Here is a 22,982-nt window from a genome sequence, read left to right on the forward strand (position 1 = left end):
AGCACCATAATTGAACGCTCCTGGACAGAACGGAACCCGTTTGGCATCCAAGTGCAACATGTACACACTTGTGTGTGTTCCTCTGACTACAACATGCAACGGTGGTGGGTGAGCATCCTGTCCCTCACCACACCAGCTTGTTATCATGTGTGAGAGAAAAAGATGAGACAGAGAGGAAAGTGCCCAAGACAAAGACAATCCAACTTCACCACACTTAAATCCCTGTCTCACTTTTAAAGACACGCTGCATAGTTGCTAAGTCAGTCAGCAAGCTTGTGACACTTGTTATCATGTGTGAGAAAAAGGAGACAGACAAAGAGGATTGAGCAACACAGGAAAAACGATATACTGTAGAAGACATACAGAGGACAGTGTGTAAGACATAAAGGGAATGCCTCCTGCCAGAGGACATGGGCATCCCTGCTTGGTAGACAGGCGCCGTGCTGAGCTGCTACTGGGTGTCTCCGTCGTGTCAGTGTGCAGGCCTGTGACAGCGCTGAAGGGTGGCCCTGCGCAAAGTGACAGTGGAGGGTGGTAATGACAGGCTCTCAGACACACTGGGACAGCGCGAGGAGGAGGAGAAATGGAAGGGAAGGGCAGGGTGAGGTGGGGTGTGTCTGTGTGTGTGTGTGTGTGTGTGTGTGTGTGTGTGTGTGTCGGTGTGTGTCGGTGTGTATTTCTGTGTGTCTGTGTGTGTATGTGTGAGAGAGAGAGTGGGTGGGTGTGGGTGTATGTGTGTGGGTGGGTGTGGAGGGGTTAGAGATGGTGACATGACAGGATAGCGATTCAGCTCGATGCACTCTCCAAGAGTAACAAGTGAGAATGGGCTAGGCGGAGGCGTCAGACAGTGTGTGTGTGTGTGTGTACAAGCTTGTGTGTGTGTGGGTGTGGGTGTGTGTGTACAGTATGTGTATGCGTACATGTCTGTCTGTCAGTCTGTCTCCATGGACTGAGCAAGCCGTGACTAAGGCAACCAGGGGAAACTGTATCTCTAAATTCATTTTGGTAATGAATACACAGGGGATCCTGCACACGGTGATATATCACTATCATCAACATCCACAACGTGTTGAGAATTTGCACTGCCTATTTCAGTGAAAGCAATCTCTAATTCCTCTATTCTGTCCACACAAAAGCCCTGTAGAAATGTTGTTAAATTAATAGCATAATGAAGGCCTGTAACCTGAAATCCATGAGAATGACGTCTTGTACACTACAGTAAAAGTGGCACGCATGAATGATCAATGAAAACATCACTTTTACCTCCTCGCCCGCACACATACACATACACGCAGAATAAAGTGTATTCCAAAAAAAACATACACACACAAAATCGCTCACGCCTGCCTGAGGAAACGTGTAATTACGCTGTTATCCTCTGTGTACTCATCCCTCCCCCCCGGTTTGTGTTTGTGTACGCGGATCGGGCTGTTGTCAGGCAGTAGCACGGAAGCAGGATCGGGATCCACGCCTCTCCTCCCAGCTCTCTACCCCCCACGAGACTGGAGATGCAGGCAGGCAAGCGGGCAGGGAGGCAGGCAGGCAGGCAGGCAGGCAGGGAGCCACAGATCCCCGACTGAGACAGTCACGGCCCTGCTAGCTCCGCTCCCCCACTGCCTGGAGCCAAGCTGCCTGCAGAGGAATACACCAGGCTTGTGAATGAGCGACTTCACATGCTAACCCGGCACATACAAAAGGAGGACTGCTGATTGTTAACCAAGATGGTCTCTTTGCCATACAGAGCACCTAGACTCATTGATAGGCAGATTTACGCTGCATGCCTTGTCCCGCCTCTCTCTATGTTACGCTCTCTGAAATGTGCAGACAAGTTTCCAAGGCAATCAGGATTCCCGGACGTAGTAAACACATATGAATCGGCAGCGCTACTCGCTTCAACCTCTGAATAGAGCTTCTGTTCATCTCTCTCCCCCTCTCTCTCTCTCTCTCACACACACACACACACACACATACACAGTCACACACACATACACACATACACCGCAAACCCTGCCTATTAGTCCAGGGATCATGGCCACTGACACCACCAGAGACAAGAGCCCTATTGCAGCACAGAGATGGACCAGGAGGCCCTGAGCACAGAGCAGCAGCCACACTCTCTCCACCACCACCACCACCACCACCACCACCCCCCTCTCGCAACTCAACTCGCCCTCTCTCCTCTCTCTCCAAACCAGATGCTGTCCCCTTGGGGCACTCATCAAGCCCGGCACTACGACCCCCTCTGCTGCACCCAACCCCCCCCCCCCCACCCCCATCCCACCTCTGCCGTCCTCTCCTAACTATCCCAGTGCTCAGTATTCCAGAGGGCTCCCAGTGTGAACCGAGCGTGAGCTCTCTAATTACAGGCGCTATGAGAGTAGATTACAGGGCCCCGTCTGACGAGAGAGAGAGGGCCGCGAGGGGTGTGAGGAGAGAGCGAGAGCGAGAGAGCGAGAGAGAGAGAGAGAGAGAGAGAGAGAGAGAGAGAGAGAGAGAGAGAGAGAAAGGGGGTTGGGGGACAACTGGTCGTTAACCATGATGGATGCCACCCCTGTCCCCGGTGTTATTGTTCCATGAGCTGCGCGTCTCCACCTTGTTTTCTCCCCCAAACGCCACGGCGTAACGAGGAGGTTCAGCCGAATCCATCATCCCCCTCTAATGAACTCCAAACTGCACCACTTTTTCCCTGCCACGCTGTTCACTTTTGACTTGTTTTCTCATCTGAAACAATAATGTTGAGCGAGATATCCAAAAAAAAGAAAAACAACAATCACCCCCAACCCCCCCCCTCTCTCTAAGCTCTAAGTGACCTCCCAATCCCAGCAGTCAGAGTGGCGGTCCCCCTTTTTTCCGAGGACATAAAAAAAACAAGGTCATTAATTCCATGCCTTCTGCCACCTCTTTGTATGAAAAAGGCAGCTCATTAACAAGTGGGCATAACGACTGCGCCTCACGACTTTTAATGGGCTCCACACAACAGTCGCTGTGCTAATTTCAGCACCACTCTTTTTATTAAGTAAACTCTCTCCCTCTCTCTCTGTGGTTTACTGCCGCAGGGGCTGGGAGGCTGCAGAAGGTGCAACAAGGGCTGGAGAGGCACATGGAGAGAAGGAGAGAGAGAGAGAGGTGCCGAGAGAGGGATAGGGGAGAAAGAGAGAGAGAGAGAGGGAAAGAGAGAGAGAGAAAGAGAAAACAGAGTGACAGAGAAACATAGACAGAGGCAGAGCGAAAGAAAGAGAGAGACAAAGAAAAATAAATGGTGAGAGAAAAATAAAAGCATATTGAAAGAAAAAAGTAAGACCGAAAGACAGAGAGAAAGGGAGGAACACAGAGCAAAAGAGAGAGAGAGGGGAGAGGGAGGCTGTGCTCATAGCAGTGTAACTGGCCGGCTGGCTGACTCTTATGTCATTCATATAAATAGCATTGCGGCGGTCTGGCTGGGCCATCCTCACACCGAGGAGTCTGGGGGGATCACACGGGCTCCTTTACAACACGGGAACCGCTTTCATTCCCGGACACTCGCCGAGGACAAAAAAAAAAAAAGAGTGCACGAGAGAAAGGCCAATTAATCCTCCATGCTAGAGAAAACATCTGGGTTAACATCCCACCTAAGGCCAATGGGCGCGTACATTAAACTCTCTTGTTAGGGCCATTAAAAAGGAGACCTTAACAAGCCCCGGCGAGCACTTAGAGCAAGTGCAAAGACAAGCCTTCCGGTGGGAATGAAAAGCTTTTAACTGTATTAAAATCGCCCCAAAACTGAAATGAGACAGCCCCGTAACTCGAGCGAAGGGGTCTCCTGGCCAAACTGTAAGATCTGGCTTCATGGAGCAGATGTCAGACCAGTTAAAAAACACTTCAAAAATATCATTACAATATGCTTTCTTTCCTCACTTCCATAGCAGTGCTTCTGTCACTGTCATATCTTTCCAAATTGCCGACAGGATATACTGTACAGTGGGAAAGGATGCAATGAAAGCTGAAAGGGTGATCTGCCATTCTCCAGAAGATGACAGATGAGGAGAATCAAGGGGATGGAATTGTGAAGAGGTCTGGTGAGAGACCAGCAGTTTAAAAACATGATATTCCATTTCCTTTTTTTTCTTTCCTAGATTGACCAAAAAAAATTGGCTGTTTTTTTTTTTTTTTTTTTTTTCAAGACGAATATATGAATGACTCAAGGTTGTTCATTTTTGCAAATTGTTTTAACAGCTGCTCCTATCACCAACGAGTTGCTGCTGCTGCTGCTGCTGCCACTGCCTTTCCAGACGACTCTGCAAAAAACACACTCGCAGAGTTATGTGTACGGGCTGCCCGACCGAAGCTGTGGCCTTGAGGGGTCTGGCAAGGAGTGGGTGGTGTGTGTGACTTAGTCTGTGTGTTAGTGTGTGTGTGTGTGTGTGTGTGTGTGTGTGTTGGGGGGTGGGGGGGTTGGGGTCTGTGCAGAACACAGTCAGACAGCTGCCGTTACATGAATGGCTTTTTTGGGGGGGGGGGGGTTCCTGGTGCTGGGGGGGAAATGACTTTTCCGTGTCCCTGAGGTTCATTATTCCCACATGCAACAGGTAACCTGAACCAAAATGATCAGTGGAGAGGAAAAACCGTCTGCACCAATTATCTGCCCGGGTGGAGTTGAGATACAGACGCGTATAAAAGTTTTGTATGGGTGTAAGGCCGCAATCGCAGCAGGGGGCGGGATTTCAAACAAAAAAGTCCCTTTCCTGAAAATACATCTATCCATACGGAAAAGAAACGTATATCCTCAACATCCTCTGTCTGATGCCCTCTCATTTAACAACCAGGCCCATTGAAGCCCACCCTACGCAGTCACTTCAAGTACTTCAGCAGACCCACAACGGGATGGGAAGTCATGAAGCTGTCAATGCACACTGCAGCTGTCCAAACCCGAGCCATCAAAATCAATGCAGTTCCTGATATGAAAATAATCAATTCCAGTGTGGATGTCTGCATGGATATGTGTTTCAGAGAGAAAGAGAAAGAGAGAGAGAGAGAGAGAGAGAGAGAGAGAGAGAGAGAGAGAGAGAGAAGTAGAAAGTGAGCAACAAAGCGAATGAGGGGGAAAAAAAGAGTACTTACAGTCTGGAAAGACCGGCATTCTTCTGAAACAGTAGCTCTGGGAGCTGGTGCAGTTGGTTCCTGTTCAGACGTCTGAGGAAGAGACAGATATAAACATCATCATGGCGATAGAAATGTCTCCGTCAACTAAAAGCCCTGTGATACTGGCAGTAAAAAAAAAGCATCAAGGCTGAACAGAGTTGTCTTCTACTGGCAGCTTCAAGTTCAGGCCGTGTATCTTCTTAACGTTCACTGGATGTTACGAGCACCGAAGAAGCACTCTTCCTATTTTACTCAAAGCAAGTATGGGGCGAAAATCACTTAGTCTTAAGTAAATGTTATGGCAAACAGAATTGTAGACAGATTGCACGTAATTGTTGCAAGAGCTCCCCATTCAAGAGGGTGGGTGATAACAATCCCGATTAGATGGCCCCAGATTTACGAGGCAGATCTAAGCAGACGTATGACAGGCCAGTCAGACTCGCAGCGCGGATCCCTTAAATACACTCAACATTAAAAGCAGCAGCTGCACCCTTCAGCCCCCTTCGCCCATCTTGAACCCATAGTGCACCATGAGCTTACAATCAAAGAGGGCTCTGTGATGTGGTACTTAAACACTGCCTGGGAATATCAGCTCACAATGGCCTCTTGCGCTGCCGCTCCCATATCTGTGAGCCTGGTGATGAAATGTGCTGACCAAATGCAACAAGGCGTGTGCACTGTTGCGCATATGTCTATGTGTGCGCGTGTGTGTGTGTGTGTGTGTGTGTGTGTGTGTGTGTGTGTGTGTGTGTTCATTTCAGCATGCTGTTTACAGGGTCATTCAGGATGATGAGTGAGCCCAATTTCGTTGTGCCCAATTCCATCCTCTGGTTAGCCAGGGTTAATAATATGTGGCAGCGCGTTTAACCCCCCCCCCCCCCCCCCCCCCCTCCAGATGCCCTCCTCGCCACCCCGCCATTCTACCCCGACACCTCGGAGCACTTACAGCCTCTCCAGCTCCTTCATGTCATCAAAGGCCCCGCGCTCGATGGTTCCAATCTGGTTTTCCATTAGCTGCCTGTGGGGAAGAGGAGAAAGAAGGGACAAGAGGTGACCAAGTGTGTGGCACAGACTCGCTGTCTGGTCTGGACTGGGCTGGGCCGGTCTGTTGGCCGGCGGGTAAGGTGTTGCTTGTGGGCACCGCCTGGGTGGCTGGGACCTCTGGCGAAGAGCTAAAGCAAAAGGGGAACCGAGGGGCCGAAGAGCAGAGGTCCAGGGCAGGGCTGTGGTCTGGGGGTGACGGGGTGGGGGTGCTGTGGAATCTTGGCACGGGCAAGGGGACTTGTGAGGGACAAGAGCCAGGAAAGTGCTTCCTAAGGTGGACTCGGAGACTCAGAGGGGGGGGGGCCAAGTTGAGACTGAGGCGGTCAGTGTGTGAGGGGCCGAGCGAGCTCTTCAGTGTGGTCTGCTGGTCAGCGTGATCACAGAGGACAGGGGTGAGAGAGAGTGAGGCGTGCCAGACAGGAAGAGGAGAGAGGAGAGAGAGAGAGAGAGAGCGAGAGAAAGAGAGAGAGGGAGAGAAAGAGAGAGAGAGAGAGAGAGAGAGAGAGAGAGAGAGAGAGAGAACGTGTGAGAGACCGCCAGTGGTGGCATACACCAAGGGACGCAGGGAGACGGACAGGGAGGTGTGTGTTTGTTTGCGTGTGTGTGTGTGTGTGTGTGTGTGTGTGTGTGTGTGTGTGTCTGTGAGGAGAGAATGAGTGTCTCTATGGAAGCCTCCCTCAGGCGAAGGCTCAGACCTGCCTGGGTCAGCGGTTAGCACCACAGGCTTCAAATGGCCATTCACCACTGAGCAAAAACATATTTGATGCAAGATCCGCCAAAACAAACTCATGAAAAAAATGTTATAAGATTGGTCTGGAAATGCTACAATAATATAACCTCCGGAGACAGGCATTTGAGCTTTGAACAAACAACGGGGTACCTTCATTAGGGATTAGAAAAACAACAACAACAAAAAATCTGACTGTTCGTGGAACATAGCTGGTCCCTTTAAAGCCTTTGCAGAAGGTCAGCTATTCAGCCATTTCTCTTTCCTTGGAGTCAAGTACAAATGCAAATAACAGATCACAAGCCATGCATAAATATATCAGTGCACAAATAAATAAAAGTGTAATTTGTTTCAGATGCGCCATTGAACTTGTGCCAGCCGTGAAGAAGACGTTCAAGAGTGAGAGGTAAAAACCAGATGAGTTCTGGCTGTCTTGGAGTCAGCCTCCAGAACAATTTAACTCAGATCTTTCATATAAACATTTCTGCTTTCTGTAACATTTTCAAGGCTCAAATAGTTTTGCCTGGCTGCATTTTCAGGGTAAGTGGAGATTACTGCCATGGTCATTCTTCCCTACCTTCGCTACCTTTACTTTAAATGGAGGCCGGGGAATAACGGAGAATGTACCAGAAACTTGACTCAATCACCAGGAGGAGGAACTGGCCGTGTCCACCCATTCCTTTGTTTAGTGTCTCTGCCTGCGTCTGTGACTGTAAACTTAAACCCGCTTTCCTGTGGGTTGGCCCCCGGTGGAAGGTGAGAGTTCGCACGTCTGTTTGTCTAAAGACGGCCTGCTGACTTGCAGAGGTCAGGAACAACAGAGTGGACAGCACGGCCACTTCAACAATCTGCCCATATGTCTCATGAGGTGTAGGGGGGCAGGGGTTGGTTGGGGTGGTTGGGGAGTTGTTGGGATGTGAGGTGTAGGGGAGCAGGGGTGGTTGGGGTGGTTGGGATGTGAAGTGTAGGGGGGAAGGGGGGGTTGGGGGGGTTGTTGGGTTGAGGTGTAGGGGAGCAGGGGTGGTTGGGGTGGTTGGGATGTGAGATGTAGGGGAGCAGGGGTGGTTGGGATGTGAGGCTGGAGGATGACGGAGGGTGGGGAGGCAGGGGTGTGTTGACTGGAGCTGGCCCCTGTAGACCTCCTCTGGGAATCTCGGGGGTCAGCCGGTGGTTTAAGAGCTGGGCTAAACAACCCTGAGCTCCGTCTTTGGTGCTCCTTGTAAGGAGTTCTTAACACCTTGCTAGTGATAAGTTCATGACAGGTAGGTATTTGTTCTCCAGAGAGGGGCAGACTAAGGTGGGAAACACCAGACTGGAGGGGTAATGCAAATACCCCGAAGTACATTTGAAGCATTTCCATTTTTCACTGCAATAGGCTTACATTTTGCAGACAATGGGAAATAATGAAATTATCTAAAAAAAAACTAATATTAAATATACATATTCTAGTATAGATACTTTAGGAGAAGTCACAGACAGGTCATTTATAATACAGTCATTGAAATACTCTTCGGCAGTGAAATTATACAACAGAGTCCCTCATTATAGAGTTCAAATGCTGTGGAAACTGATGATGGGTGTGCTTGTGGAAAATAACATAAATCTGAGTGCACTTCATGCATCCATGAAGAGACTGGACAAAATGGCTAATGGGCATTAGCATTCATGGCCCTTAAACAACTACATTCATTATCACTGTCCCCACAAGTTCAGGACTGCACTGGTAGAGCAGGATAAGAGTCTTTGGGAAATATTTGGATGATACTTTAGTGTGTGTGGTCACACATTTGGGACCTCACACATCAAAAGTGATTCCTTTGTTAATCTGTGTGTGTGTGTGTGTGTGTGTGTGTGTGTGTGTGTGTGTGTGTGTGTGTGTGTGTGTGTGTGTGTGTGTGTGTGTGTCTGTGTGTGTGTCTGTGTGTGTGTGTGTCTGTGTGTGTTTTAGAGATCACTTACAGGACTCGGAGGTACTTCAGTCCAGCAAAGTCATTCTTGTTGATGCGTGTGAAGTTATTTCCATTCAGTTCCCTGCAAGAGAAACGTGAAATATTAATCAGCGGGCTCCCCCTTGGGAACTGTTCCACTAGACTAACTTACATAGATATCAGTGCCTTTTTAAAACAACTAAGTGTATTAATAATCATTTCAAGACATTACACCTACGGAATAAAAGGCAAACAAGTAACACAGGCTCACAAATACCCGCACTGCTATTTTCAGTTAACTAGCATCTATAATAAGTCTACAACAGATTGTAACCATTTCTTGTCTGTGAAAGACAGGCCACAACTGCATGTTAAGTTTATTTAGAGCAGTTACTAGATTGGGGGGGGGGCATGGTGGGGTAGAGAGATGGACAGGACGTGTGTGTATGTGTCTGCCAGCTGATAATGAGGTGGAATTGCGTTCAGGCAGAGCCAGACTCCAGCCACCCTTTCTAGGTTAGTCTGTGTCCGCTGGACTGCATCAGACTGGAACCCATCTCACTGCACCAGCTGTAATTGAGATCTTTAAAAACTAACCAGGTCATTTGAAGTGCTTTTACAACTCAGCCCAAGTGCTTTGTGACAATGAGCTCGGGACCACCACACTAGGGCGTGTATTCGCTCCTGTGTCTGAGTGAGGTGCACACAGCCCCACTTAAGAAGAATTCCTCACAGTTTGAAAACTGGGGGTCCACCCTGGCCTCACCTCCTCCTCTGATAGCTCCAGCCCCCAACACAAAGAGGGGATTAGACAAAAGCCCCACGGAAGGAGCTTGCTGAGGGGCAGGGAGGAGAGGAGAGGGTGGAAGAGGGAGAGGGAGAGAGAGATAGTGAGAAAGGGAAAAGTTGAGTGTGGAGTTAATTATCAGGCCATCCCCTCCTGCTGTGCACTAGCCTGTCTGAGGGGGATTGCAGGGAGGCTTGTGACCTGTCGTGTTTGCATCCAAGCACTTAAGACCCCCCTGAGCAAACCTTGTCCCATAAAAAAGGGGTGATGTTTTCAAATGGGGTGGGGTAGTGACACTGCAAGGACACACACAAACACACACACACACACACACAACACACATCTGCAAAGGGAAATCTCTGGGGCTAGTCTTAATCCATTTGTAAGGACACAGCGCATCGTCTGCTGTGATAAGGCCCTTCAGCAAACAAGAGCCAAAACTTTAGCCAAGCAAATGGCTGAAAAGACTAAGAAGATTTAAACACAAAGCCATCCTTCCACAGGGAAACATGAAAACAACCTGAAACCTAAGTATGATCATATGTGCACGTACTGTATGCATGTATCTACTGTATATTCATGCCAAGTTTTAGCAGATGGCTGTATGGCAGAAGTTGGTGAGTACGGCTATATGGCTTTTCCCGTTTCTGCAGCGAATCCCCTCCCCCATCTTCCTCTAGCAAAACAAAAAAGAGAGCGAAACAGAAAAGGGAAAAAAGTCTCGCTCAAATCATGTGCTTAAAGTCTAGCAGGTCCCCCCCCCCCCCTCTCCTCCTTGGTTCAGCCTTGCGCCTAATGACCACTCCAGGGACCGCGCGAGAGAGCGGCCATTACGGACAGATGGTGTGTGTACACAGGTGCATCGAGTGCGGGAAATAAATAATAGACTGGGATTCATTAGCGGGGGCCCCGATATACACATGTGCTGTTTATTACAGGTGCTTAATCCGAGCTTCTCCCCGGGTTCCCAAGGACAGATCTACCGGGTGGCCTCGTGTGATCACACCCCCAGGAATAGCAGGACACAGCCAGGGAGGCCTTTGGAGTCTCGGTGGGGGGAATGGCACCGACGCACAAACAAGCAGTTGTCCGTCCGTCCGTACGCTGCTTCCAATTAGACAGGCATCTGTCTTCCCCAACAGCATACACACACACACATACAGATACATGCACACACTCACAACACCGTAAAACAGCGAGCGACATGCCTATTAACCGCACATCAAGTGAGGGGAGATGTGTGTGTGTGTGTGGGGGGGGGGGGGGGGGGGGATGAGGAGCAGTATTGCGTTACTCGATACACCCGACCAGTCTGGCGCATTCGGACACATGCGCATGGAAGTGGTTAGGCAAGTTGAGGAGTCTTCTAAATCCGCAGGGATTAAGAGTCTTGGCCCGAGGAGCGACGCGGCGGCCCCTTGGGGGGGGGGGGGGGTCGAAGCGATGGAGGAGAGCGAGCCTCTCCACCGGGGTTGTGCCTGGGTGAGCCGAGCGCTCGGGGAGAGAGGAAGCGGAGGCTCGCTGGCGGCCAGGGAAGTTAATGCGCAGATCCCGGCTCAGTGAGGGTCAGGACCTCAGGGAGCGATTTTCAAACCTCGCTCTCCACGGTGCACAGCCACAATGAGGCACAGCCCAATCTAACAGGGGGGTAAGAGAGGGGAAGGGAAGGGGAGAGGGGGGTGGCTGGCTGGGCTTTACAGCAGTAGCCTCCAGCCTCCAGGTTAACAGAGAGCAGCTGGATTTCACATCAAAGCGAGAGAGATTCTCTAAAAGACCCATCCTGAAGGTCTGTGACAGAGCTCTGCCACCAAGCCCCAATCCTTGATCAAATAAAGATTGGAAGAAAGAGAGTGAAATGAAAGGGGAAAAAAAGTACCAAACCTTTTTAAATGGAGCAAAAAAAAAAAGGAGAGAAACTTTTCTGAGTTTTGTAAAGGCATATGGAGTGTCTTGCTCTGTGAGTTTTGTAGAGGCACATGGAGTGCGTTGCTCTGTGAGCAGGGAGTGGAGTGTGCGGGGGGGACTGCAGTGGGTCTGTCGTAATGGCTCAGTGTTCAGTGAAACTGGAGGAGTGTAAGAGCACTGTCTGTCCACTAACAGTCTCTCAGCCAGAGCACTACCAGCCATGCATGCAATAGCATTCCTCATCTCCCAGATGTACCAAACTCTCTGCATACATATGTGTGTGTGTGTGTGTGTGTGTGTGTGTGCGTGCAGGAGAGAGTGTGAGAGAGAGAGACATCCTACTGCCTTTCAACATTTCCTTCCTTGTCTCCCTGGGTGACAGGACGGGGGACCTGGATGTTTCATGTTCCCTATAAAAACCCCATCCACAAAAGCTCCAAAAGGCCGCTGAGAAACGTTGAAAAACTCATTATGTTTATTCCTGCCATCTGTTGGAAATCCCTGAGCAAGAGCTAGACCTGTTTTGAATTGAGCAATATAACATGAAATGGAATCCAAGGCCAGCAAGAAAAAACATACACTCTCACACACACATATACACTGAAATTCACCCCCCACACACATGCACACACACTCACCCCTCCACTCTACCTCAACCCTTGCAACCCTGCACCCCTGTACACACACTCTTGCTCACACAAACATATACAGTACAAATAATGACACCAGAGAGGCTATTTTCTCTGGGCTACCTCCAAGGGCAACAGTGTGGCCAGTCCAGAGCCATTTGTTGCGAACAGCTTTAGGCTGGCAGGGGCAGAGGAAGCAGGATGATTTCAGGTCAGTGGAGCTGTGCTCTCGCCCAGCACCTTGCTGGGGGTGCAAGCTGCTTATCCACTGGTTCTGGGGCCACACGCTGAGAATTACATCACAGCTAAGTGGATGTCGGAGCATCATTAATGAAGCCCGCCTGTATTCTCAAACGGGCTAGACTCAATAGGTAGTGTAGCGCATGCCAGTGATTTATAATACCAGTTGATGGACAAATATCTATCCATATGAGGTTGTGGCCCCCAACACCACACCGCGTGGGACTGGCCAGGCCTGAGGCCGAGAGACCTCTCTCGAAGCACACTGATCCGGATCAGAACAAATTAAGCAAATAGTGAACACGGGGCTCACAGATGCCAGCCTGCACAAGCATGCTGTCACTCCCAGTACAAGTCTTGGCACGTCCATTCAGCTCGGCTCTCCGCTCGGCCCATATGTCTTTTGACCAGCGATGAAGACCTAGTAGAAGTCAAAGACCACAATGCCTCATGCACACCACCCTCCCCGGCCATTCTTTTCAAGCAAAGGTGGCTTGAGCAGAGCAACAGGCTGGGAAGCTGTCAGTTCCACTGGTGGCAGATGGAGGTGGCAGCTCTAACGGGTCCAAGGCCCGCCTGGTCCAGAAGCGACCGTGGCAGGTCATGGCAAATGTGCCATGGGCGACAGAAGAGCTCTCTGTGCCAGGGGAGCAGCACCAGTGTTGGAGTCTGCGCCCGGTGGCGGGGGGAGGCAGTGACCTACATAGCGGCGCAGTTGAAGAGCTCGTCTGCACGGGGGCCACCGCTGCCGTCATCGCCACAAGGCTACTACTACCTTCAGAGAGCAGAATCAGAGCAGCAGGGACAAAAATAACACGAGGAAACCCACTTGGAAACGCTCGGAGACGTCATTCAAGAAGTCCTATCTCATCGACTTTCACACTGCAGAAAATGGCCTTTATTTTTGGTTTCATTATTTCCAAATTCATTCCAAGTTTTCAAATGGTTTTGTTCCTATAATTTTTTTCTCCACAGCAACATTGTACTTTCAACTGTGCTGGCATGGACTGGCATAACAGTATAAAGGGGGCAAAGACGGCAACATTCTGCAAGATGAATCATGCCCTGAAACCCAACGACCGGGTAGAGCACATGTAATAAAATCTTGAAATGTCTTCCCATGACCTTCACACTATGAGGTCACAGACATCAGCTAAGAAAGGCAGATAATTGGGAGTGTCTACTAAGGCAATGGACACAATGGATTCACTCGACAGGCAGCTTAGCTCACACTGGAAAAACGTCCAACGGGCAATTTGCTCAGGAGTGGGGTAATGCTAGCCTGCAGTAGTCGAACAATGCCGTATAATTTAACAGATCCAATCAGACCTGGGTCTTTTTCCCATTCTTCCCAAGAATCCACATTTTCGGAGCCAGTAAACAGTTTGAGAGGGTGACTTCAGCCATGCGTTCGATAAGCATTATGTCAACATCACCCCCTCCCATACTTATCCCAGAGGACGGCCAGTAAAAGTGTTGGGAGGTAATCAGTCTTGTCAGCATTGACCTGCAAATGGCTCGCTCAAATTACTCTAGGTGTAGAGGGAGCACAAACTCAATTTCTGCCCAGACAGAAATAAAGGGGGAAGGAGACTCCTGTCAGGTAGAGGCCAGCCGAGAGTCAGCCAAAAGTCAGCCAGAACCATGCCACGTCTCGTACTCAATGTGCAAAATCACTGGCCACTTACTTCCCCCTCACACACATAACACCCTAATCACACTCCACCCCCCACTCCCACGCACCAGCCAAGGTCACTAGGAGACTCATCCATGTGTGAAATGAACCTGAAGTTGTGCGGGAGGCAGGTCTGTGATCTGGCCCTATTATTCTGGAACACTGAGGGATCAGAGCGCAGGGCGGAGGGGGGGGGGGGGGGTGGGGGGGGGGCGACTGCGGACACACTCAGTACCAAGAAAGCTTTCAACGCTGCGGAGAGAGAAAAATCACAGTCTCATATGATTGTGATTAAGGAAGTATTAGAAAGAACTTAGACAGACGGCAAATCGCTTGACAGTGCTGCGAAGCGGAGGCGAGAAAAGAGGGCAAAAGCACAAGATCCTTGGGTGAATATGGGGGGAGTGAGTGTCATTTTCATCAACCCTATATAAATAACCAAGCAAATTATCCAAATGATCACATCCCGCCGTCATAACCACAGGGATACAACAAACCACAAAGAGAAACTTTGGGAGGTTGGGAGCCATGTGGGTAAGTCAGAGCTGTGGATTTGAGGGACAGGGCGGCGTGTGCTCAGCTGAAGAAATCGCCTGGCTTTGTCCTTAATCAGTCAAACATCTGCGGGGCTTACTGGAGCTTGCCAAACCTGCAAGTTATCAGCGGAATGCATTTCTCAAAGTCAAACACACACTAACACACAAAACCTGGGCACAGTGAGCCCAAAAGTAAGAATGGACCGACAGAAGGGTGAGAGCACCGCCATATATGGTGGGAGAGCAAATCCAGGCACACACTTCGTTTGGAATTACAGCCGACAGAGGGATCTGTCACTAACAGCACCAGGACGTCTAGCTTCTCTCTCTCCCCCCCTCTCTTTCTCTCTCTCTCTCTCTCTCTCTTTCTCTCTCTCTCTCTCTCTCTCTCTCTCTCTCTCTCTCTCTCTCTTTATGGCGTTTGATGCTGGATTGGGTACATGGAGGGGCGTTGGTGCTGGAGGCTGCGATGTGTGGGAGCCAGCATCTCTCTCTCTCTCTCTCTCTCTCTCTCTCTCTCTCAACCCCATCCTTCGTTGCCTCTGCTGCGTGGCAGATGCGGGCAGATGAGCCGGGCCTTTGATGGCTGTTGATCCCACACTGTAAACATAACGAATGGCACCTCCCGCCGGGGCCAAGACACGTTTCCATATGTCTCTCTCGCTCTGCCGAGTGGCGCTCCGGAGGCTTCTATATTATAGCTCACCTCTGAACGCACTCTGGACTACGCCAGCAGGGTACTTGAGACGGGGCTTGGAGACAGGCTCATCGGAAACTCCAGGTTACTGGCTTTCGGTGGAGGGGGTTCTGAGAAAAGCAATACAGGACACCAACCCAAACTTGGTGGGGAAGAGGTTGGAGGCAGTCCCTGACAGCCTAAAACAGCTCAGGGGAGTCAGAATCTCCAGACAGTATGGTCGCAGTCCATGGCAACGCCGACACTTTCTTAATCACTATTACTGTAACGGGAAGACGAAGACGGGGGGAAAAAACCCCGAGACATTCCTGTAAAGCGCCTCATCCCATCCGGAATCCTGGCTAATGGCGCTGAGACCCACGGCTGTGTCAGAACGTTGGGCCGGGGCTTTGATGCTCAGCCACTGCCAGCTTTATGTGGCCGCTCTCCGGGGCTCCGACGGGTGACGGATTCTTCGAGGAATGCTCTAATGGCACACAGTGACTCCATAGGGCCCAGCGTGTCTGGCACCTAGCACCCTCCACAGTGACAAAGAGCCCCTTTCCCACCCAACAGCCTTGACACCTAATACTGCAGGAGCCAAGCCACAGCACATAACACCACCACCAGTAACCACCACCACCACCATCATCACGGTCCTGTCTGAAAATAAGGCCCGCCAGTCTCCATCCGTTGCACTGCACTGCACTGCGTATGCCAAGTGGCATCACCACCATAGACTAGAGTTTCGTTTGGCAATGGCTCTTGCATAGTCACAATGTTTTGAGTGGGGGCTGGAGGCACAGCGAGTTGCAAAACAAAAGGGGAGCGGGGCAGCACATGTTGAGCACCGAGGCACGGAGCTCCAGGGACCGCAAAAGGAGCTCCAAAGCAGCCGAGCAGGTCCACAACCCTGTAATTTACACCGCCATCAAAGGGGTAAACATTCCCTGAATTATTACCATTCCCAATGTTATAACCGCCATAAAAGAGGCGTAAAAATATGACCGAGGGAGAGACACTGTGTAGTCAGGAATTATGTCAATGCATTAAAGAGACGGAGAGAGAAAAAATGATAGAGAGAGAGAGACAGACAGAAAGAGGCAGACGGAGAGAGAGAGAGGGGGAGAGAGAGAGGGAGAGAGAGAAATGAAGTGTGGGTAGGGGCAGCCACAGGGGAAGTTATTATGCCTCCTCTCTAAATCACATTTATACATTCATTTACTGCTGGCAAAATGGACGGATTTCTGTGCTTTTGTCCTGGGTGTGTTAATCCCTTCATAGCTTATTAGCACCTCTCCTGGCTGCCAAGGTCCCCCCCATCAGCCTCACATCTCTTTCATTCCCTCCCTCACTCTCCTCCCCTTGCTTCCCTCCCCTGATGCGAAGGGATTTGTCCGGTCCTGTCTGGATTAAATTATGGATCAGGTACATAAAGGCCTGTCAGTTATTCCAACAGAGTGATGGTGCCAACAACGCCAGAGGCGTAGCCAGGCACCGTCCCTACCATCAAAGCACAAAGAATCTCTTGTTTTCTGGCCTCCAAAAAAAAACACTCGTTTATACATTTATTTATTCCATTATTTATTTACTCGATTGAGGGGTGTGTGCACATGGCATTCGGCCTTTGCTCACCCTTTCTGGATAGCCTCCCGTTAGCCCTCATATCACATATTTAGTTTTTTCTTTTTTTTCTTTAAAAAAAAAAAAAAAAACACACAACGCCTCCGTGCTTCTAGGGCGAGATGCTGGGAATACACGGAACATGCCAACGCTACATAAAGAAGCAGAGCAGCCATCCAGAGATTTTGGGCCGCAGTCTTGCTGAAGTCGCACGGCTCCAGCCCGCACTGTGGTTTGTTTGGGTTAAGTTGGTGAGGCTGAGGCAGAAAGAAAAGAAGGCATGAAGAAAAAAAAAGACATGTGTTGGTGCTGGACGGGCCACCATCATAAAGAGCGCGACGACAGGGCAGACATCAGCAAAAATCTTAAAAAACAACGAACCACCCCAACGCTTCCGAGAAAAAGGCACACACAGAAAGACATCGCTCACATGGTGAAAGGGGGAACGAAGCAGAATGCAAACTCTTTCCCCGGCACCAACCTTGCTGCGGTGGCCAATCCCATGACTGGAGGAGGCACACCCCCCCCCTCCCTTCCCTCCAACCCCTCCCTACCTCTCTCCCTCAGCTCTCTCACACTTGACACAAATCAGATTCTGTTTTATCTCTGCTCTTGAGCGTCCTAACCACATATAAATAGATGCACTAACACAGATAAGACAGAGGAACGCAGCGGGAGGGGAAATCTGGTCTCATGCTCGGAGATATGGAGACCAGCAGGACTGGGACAGAGACTGAGACAGAGAGGGAGAAAGAGAAGGGGGGAAAGAGAGAGGAGAGAGAGAGAAAGAGGGAGAGGGAGAGAGGGAGAGAGAAAGTAGGATGGTGGTAGAGCTGTGGTATGAAAAGGGAGCGAGGCTGCAGAGCGGAGGGCAATGATTTAAACAACACTGGGAATGCTCTGCACATTCTCCACATCCAGCTGGAGTGAAACCTGACCGCTGTGCATTCGTGAGCACTTTACATTCACTGCAACTGATTGCTAAGAAAATATCCATGTTCCTCTTTGTTGTTTGGAGTGATGTTGAAGCTTTGTACAGTCGTGGGCTTAGTGGATGTCTTTTTTTTTGTTTGCAAGGCTCTTACTGGGCTCAGAATGGACAGCGGGTTAATGGGGAGACCTTGCCGTGGGGGTGTGTGTGATTGGGGGGGGGGGGGGGGGGTGCTGGAGAGTGGTAGGTGGTTGAGAGGGAGGGATCGTTGGTTGTGCACATGGTGCTGAATACACACTCATTACAGAATCTGTCCAAGGCGTGGAAAGGTCAGCTCTGATCGAAACGCTTTTTGACAAGTGCAAATGGGATTCTGCTGTCTCTCTACCCCCCCTCCCCTCCCCTCCCTCCCATCACCTTACACCCCCCCCCCCCCCCCCCCCCCACACACACACACACACACACACCTCTACCACTACCCTGCCCCCCAAACCCCCACATCCCGAATACTCCCCTCACCAAAAACCCCTCTGCCCTCCCCAACCCCCGTCCCCCCCGCAGCCCTGGCGTTTGCAAACCCTTGTCAGTGTGGATAAGGGCTAGCCAGGGAGTGCCCATGGAGGGGGTCGGGGGCCCAGGACCGCCCAGCAAATCTCTTCCCCGACAGGCTGTCTGTAGCAATCGCTGCTACCGGAGTCGCGCTGTCTTGCCGGCTTAAGGCAGAGGGAGTGGATGCCACGCTAGCGCGAGGTGACACAGCTGGGCCTGAACCCCACAGCCCTCTGGTCTCCTCTCCCCTTCTCCTCCTCTCCCCTCCTTTTCTCATCCCCTCTTCTTCTCTTCTATAGATCCTATAGTAGCCTTGAGAACCTTTCTCTCTCATTGTAAATGAGCTGACGGCTAAAAGAAAGAGTCTGTTTCTTTTCTGCATGTTTCTTTTTTTGTATCAGTCAACGGTGAAATTGACAAGATGAAAATGGCTATGGCTGGTGGTTACTGAGTAACTCGGGGCAAAGAAGCAGTCTCCAAGTAAGACAGTGTTGTAGGTATATAAAAAATACAAGTCATTTTCCTCACCCAATTTTACAACAAAAAAAGAACATGTCGTCTATTGTCATCACAAAGCGCCGACAGCAACACCAATAAAAACGAATCTGCCCCCATTCTGCAACCCAATGAATGGGGACAGAAACAAAACAAAACAAAACAGCATCACCCATTTTTCAAACGGTCACTAGGGACTAGCATGCCGTGTATTTGACTTGTGCAATCCCCTTGATGAATGACCCCCATATAATGGCTCCACACGATGCGAATATTTCCCATGTTAAGTAATCCATCCATGGAGACCAACTTGCGTCCCCATGACCTTACACACACTCGCTCACACACACACACACACATAAAAACCCTGACACCGAAAAGGCCTCACTCACATCTACAAAAGCACCAGACTTTCAGTATGATTTTCTTTTTAGAAAGTGCATTCTGAAACTACCAGGTGCACACACACGCAAGCAAGCAACAGCCTCTACCAGTGCAAGTCTCCAACTAACAAACCAAACAGAGGTGTTCTTAGAAATGTATCTTTGAAGACACATGAAAAATGCAGCTCTTTCTCTCTCTCTCTCTCTCTCTCTCTCTCTCTCTTTCAGCTCAAGAAGATGCGTCTGTGACAAGCCACTGTTCCGTGCTCTGACGCGCACGTGGGACTTGACTGGACTGTTCCACCTGAAAATAGACCGATCTATCTCCTCCCGCAGTTCTCAGAACTGATTGCAGGATGAATATTTTAAAATGTCAGTAAAGTGAGAGGACAGGAAGGGGAAAAAACACTGCATGAAACAACAATGTCTGCTTCCCCAAAAACCTTTTAGATTCTCACTTTCTCAAACGATCTACAAGTCAACCCCTCACAAGTCACACTGGAAGAGAGGAGTTTTAATCATTTTTCTATATGATTTAACAAATTGAGATGGAGAGAGAGAAAGAGAGAGAGAGAGAGAGAGAGAGAGAGAGAGAGAGGGAGAGCGTTTGAGCGCGACAGAGAGAAATGAAAAGCCACTCAGTGTAGGAGGGGAGCTCCTTGTCCTGGGATGAATGTAGCCCGTTTCAGCACGAAGCAAGCCCACACTCCAGAAACTGGATCTGTGTAATTAGTTACCCCTACTCGCAGTGCCCAAGCACAAGTTTGAATTATTGATGCACGCAGGAGCATGCTTTTTTTTCCTCACCAAAAAACATTACAGCCACTGAAACGGCTGAATTATGGAATCACACATTTCATTCAGTTTAATGACTAAAGTGCTGATATAATTTATTGCCTCTTTACCATGCAGGTTTAAAAGATGAGTTATAGCAATCAGTTTGGACCAGTTAAAGTGGCATTCCTCTCCAGTAGAATTCTTTGTAAAAAGAAGTAAGCCTATCACTTGACTGTAAAAATCAGTGTAATGACAGAGTGTCTGCCTAATGCCCTGAACATGTATATACATATACAGCAGTAGGTATGCAAATTACACACACGTCTACGCCACACATCTGCTCTTGCTTCTAAAGCCGTAACTCATGCCTATTCACACCTTCCCGCAATGGCACTGCTTGATGTTGTTTTGGAGCTAGACAGGGCTATTGTTCTCCCATCCCAACCATGTGCAGTAGCAGCAGTCAGTGGTAGCGGCAGCAGACAGACACAGAAAGAGAAACAGAGAGAGAGAGAGAGAGAGAGAGAGAGAGAGAGAGAGAGTGAGAGAGTGTGAGAGAGAGAGAGAGAGAGAGGTGAGTAGACCATGTGTGTGAGTGTGTGTTTGGCATGTGGCGTGGCAGTACTCACAGTCTCTCTGTGTTCCTGGGTATATTCCTGGGCACGGTTTTGAGCCCCAGTCCATGGCAGTCCACGGTGGTGCCACTGCAGGTGCAGAGAGCAGGGCACGCGCTGGCTGCGCCCGACAGGAGGGCACCACAAAGCAGCATGCACAGCAGCCCTGCCCTGGCCAGCACCACGGTCGCACCTCTCGCGGGCATGTTCAGCGCCAGCACCAGCCACAGATCTCAGCTCACACTCAGGCAGGCAGGCAGGCAGGCAGTCAGTCAGTCAGTCAGTCTCCTGGCAGAGCCCCCGCACTACTAGGTTTTGCACAAAGACTCACTCCACAAGAGTGAAATAAACGGAGCCAAAAAAAAAAAAAAAAGAAAAAGAAAAATGTATAAGAAAGAAAAAAAAAACAATAACAAAAATATCAAAAAAAATAAATAGAAATTGTGATTTAGGAAAAATATGTAATAATTAAGTCCACGGGGGGTTGGTAAATGGATGTGTTCAAAATAAATAAGCGTCTTCCCTGTGAATGAAACGAAAAGCTGTCCGTTCTCTGGCCCTTCTACTTCCTAGCAAAAAGTCTCTCCTTGTCTTTCTCCCTTTCTTTATGGAGTTGCTTTCCTTCTGCGGTGTGCTGTGCTCTGCTGTGCCTACGTCTTTCTCCTTTTCTCTCCAGCCCTCATCTGCTTGCCCGTAGAGAAGGGAATAGGGAAACAGCAGAAAGAAAAAAAACGCTGTCTCTCTCTCTCTCTCTCTCTCTCTCTCCCTCAAACACACACACACACACACACACGCGCACACACACACACACACACACACACACACACACACACACACACACATACACACACACACACACACACACACAGCAGTCATCCATCACAAGGATCTACAAATAGCAGCTCCCGGACTCCTCCCACTCAAACGGCCCCCCCTCTAAAACCCCCTCTAACCACACACCTCCCCACCCCCCCTCCAGAACCCTGCCTGAACTCACTCCCATTCTCCCAGGCTCTCATCCACGCTCGCTGCAGCCCCCACAGACAGGAGATCAGCAACCTGGCATGGCACAGAGGCAGCCCTGTCCCCAGGCCCTCTCACTCCAGCTCACAAGCAGCCACTGGCTCCTACATACATGTACACATACATGATGAACACACACACACACACACACCGCATATGCATACTCCTGACATGAACGCACATATGCATATTGTCGGAATGAGGGGAGTGCATGTGTGAAATATATGGGTGTGTGTGTGTGTGTGTGTGTGTGTGTGTGTGTGTGTGTGTGTGTGTGTGTCTGTGTGTTTCAGAGGACAGTGTCACAACTGACACAGATAGAACTTCATTCACTCTGCAGAAATGGGGTGGCAGGGAAGAGTTGTGGCTAGGAAACAACCATGTTAAACTGCCATGGAGAAGGTGACAATGCCAGACTGAGATGTGGTTGTGTGGTGGGGTTCACTAAAGGCCACTAAAATACCAAACATGTGTCCTGGAGCATGTACAGTGCTTCTTGCAGATGGCACGGCCTGGTGGAGTCAACTGGAGCACTAACGCTGGGCCTGGCTTGTCAACTAGAGACTAGTTACCAATATCGGGGATAGAAAATAACAGTGTACAGTTAAGGTTTGTCCATTGACTAAAAAAACACTATCATTGGTACCCTGCCAATAATGGACAAATGAAAAGTGATGGGAGAGTACGGCTTAACCTGTTGGACCTAACACCTAAGTTGAGTAATAAGAACTGAGATAATCAAAATCAGTCAAAATTATGGAAATCTATTCTAGACTGACTTTTCCTATTAATTTAAGGCTAGGCTAAAGATATGCTATGCTATATCAGCACGCACAGCAGGTCTTTTATTCTTGTCTATGAAAATTGAACAATAATGTAGGCATAGGGCCTGAAAACTGCAGTTATTCAGTTTCGTTTCCATTCCACAAGTGTTGGCTTTGACACCTCGAAATTTGTTTTATCCACAGGGTGGATATGACTGGGAGGTGAGTAGGTTTAACATGGTAGTAACGTTTTATGTATTTAGCCAAGGGCCCAGTAACTAACTCTACACGCATGCGGTGATATAAACACCTCGCTTTTACACTTGACGTTGGGTTAGCCACTCTTCCTCACGCAGAGCGCGCTCGTGTCAAATTCGAGCTTATTTCCCAAAAAATGTCAAGATACCCCAACATAAACACTCTTGACGACACTGCAACCTAGTTCATATAGCCTAGCAGGAAAACAAGAAATAGGCTACATTAGGAGAACATTAACTGGGAAACGAGCTGCAGTCAGGGTCTCTCCTCCCAACAATTAGCCAATATTCTCTCAGAATA

At 49.5% G+C, this 22,982-nt stretch overlaps 1 protein-coding gene across 1 annotated transcript in view; it reads right to left on the reverse strand.

The window, feature by feature from the left end:
* The window catches only part of slit1a (slit homolog 1a (Drosophila)), a 108,854-nt gene extending 87,606 nt beyond the window's left edge, over positions 1–21,248 (reverse strand). Inside the window, exons 1-4 of the mRNA XM_062519700.1 lie at positions 20,653–21,248; positions 8,849–8,920; positions 6,065–6,136; positions 5,098–5,169 (exon numbers count right to left, since the gene is read on the reverse strand). Of these exons, the coding sequence (XP_062375684.1) occupies positions 5,098–5,169; positions 6,065–6,136; positions 8,849–8,920; positions 20,653–20,843 (407 nt within the window). The 5' untranslated portion in view covers positions 20,844–21,248. The remainder of the gene's footprint in view (positions 1–5,097; positions 5,170–6,064; positions 6,137–8,848; positions 8,921–20,652) is intronic.
* Positions 21,249–22,982: the final 1,734 nt, after the last annotated feature.

Source organism: Sardina pilchardus, chromosome 18, assembly GCF_963854185.1.
Source record: "Sardina pilchardus chromosome 18, fSarPil1.1, whole genome shotgun sequence".
In the NCBI taxonomy this organism is placed as follows: domain Eukaryota; kingdom Metazoa; phylum Chordata; class Actinopteri; order Clupeiformes; family Clupeidae; genus Sardina; species Sardina pilchardus.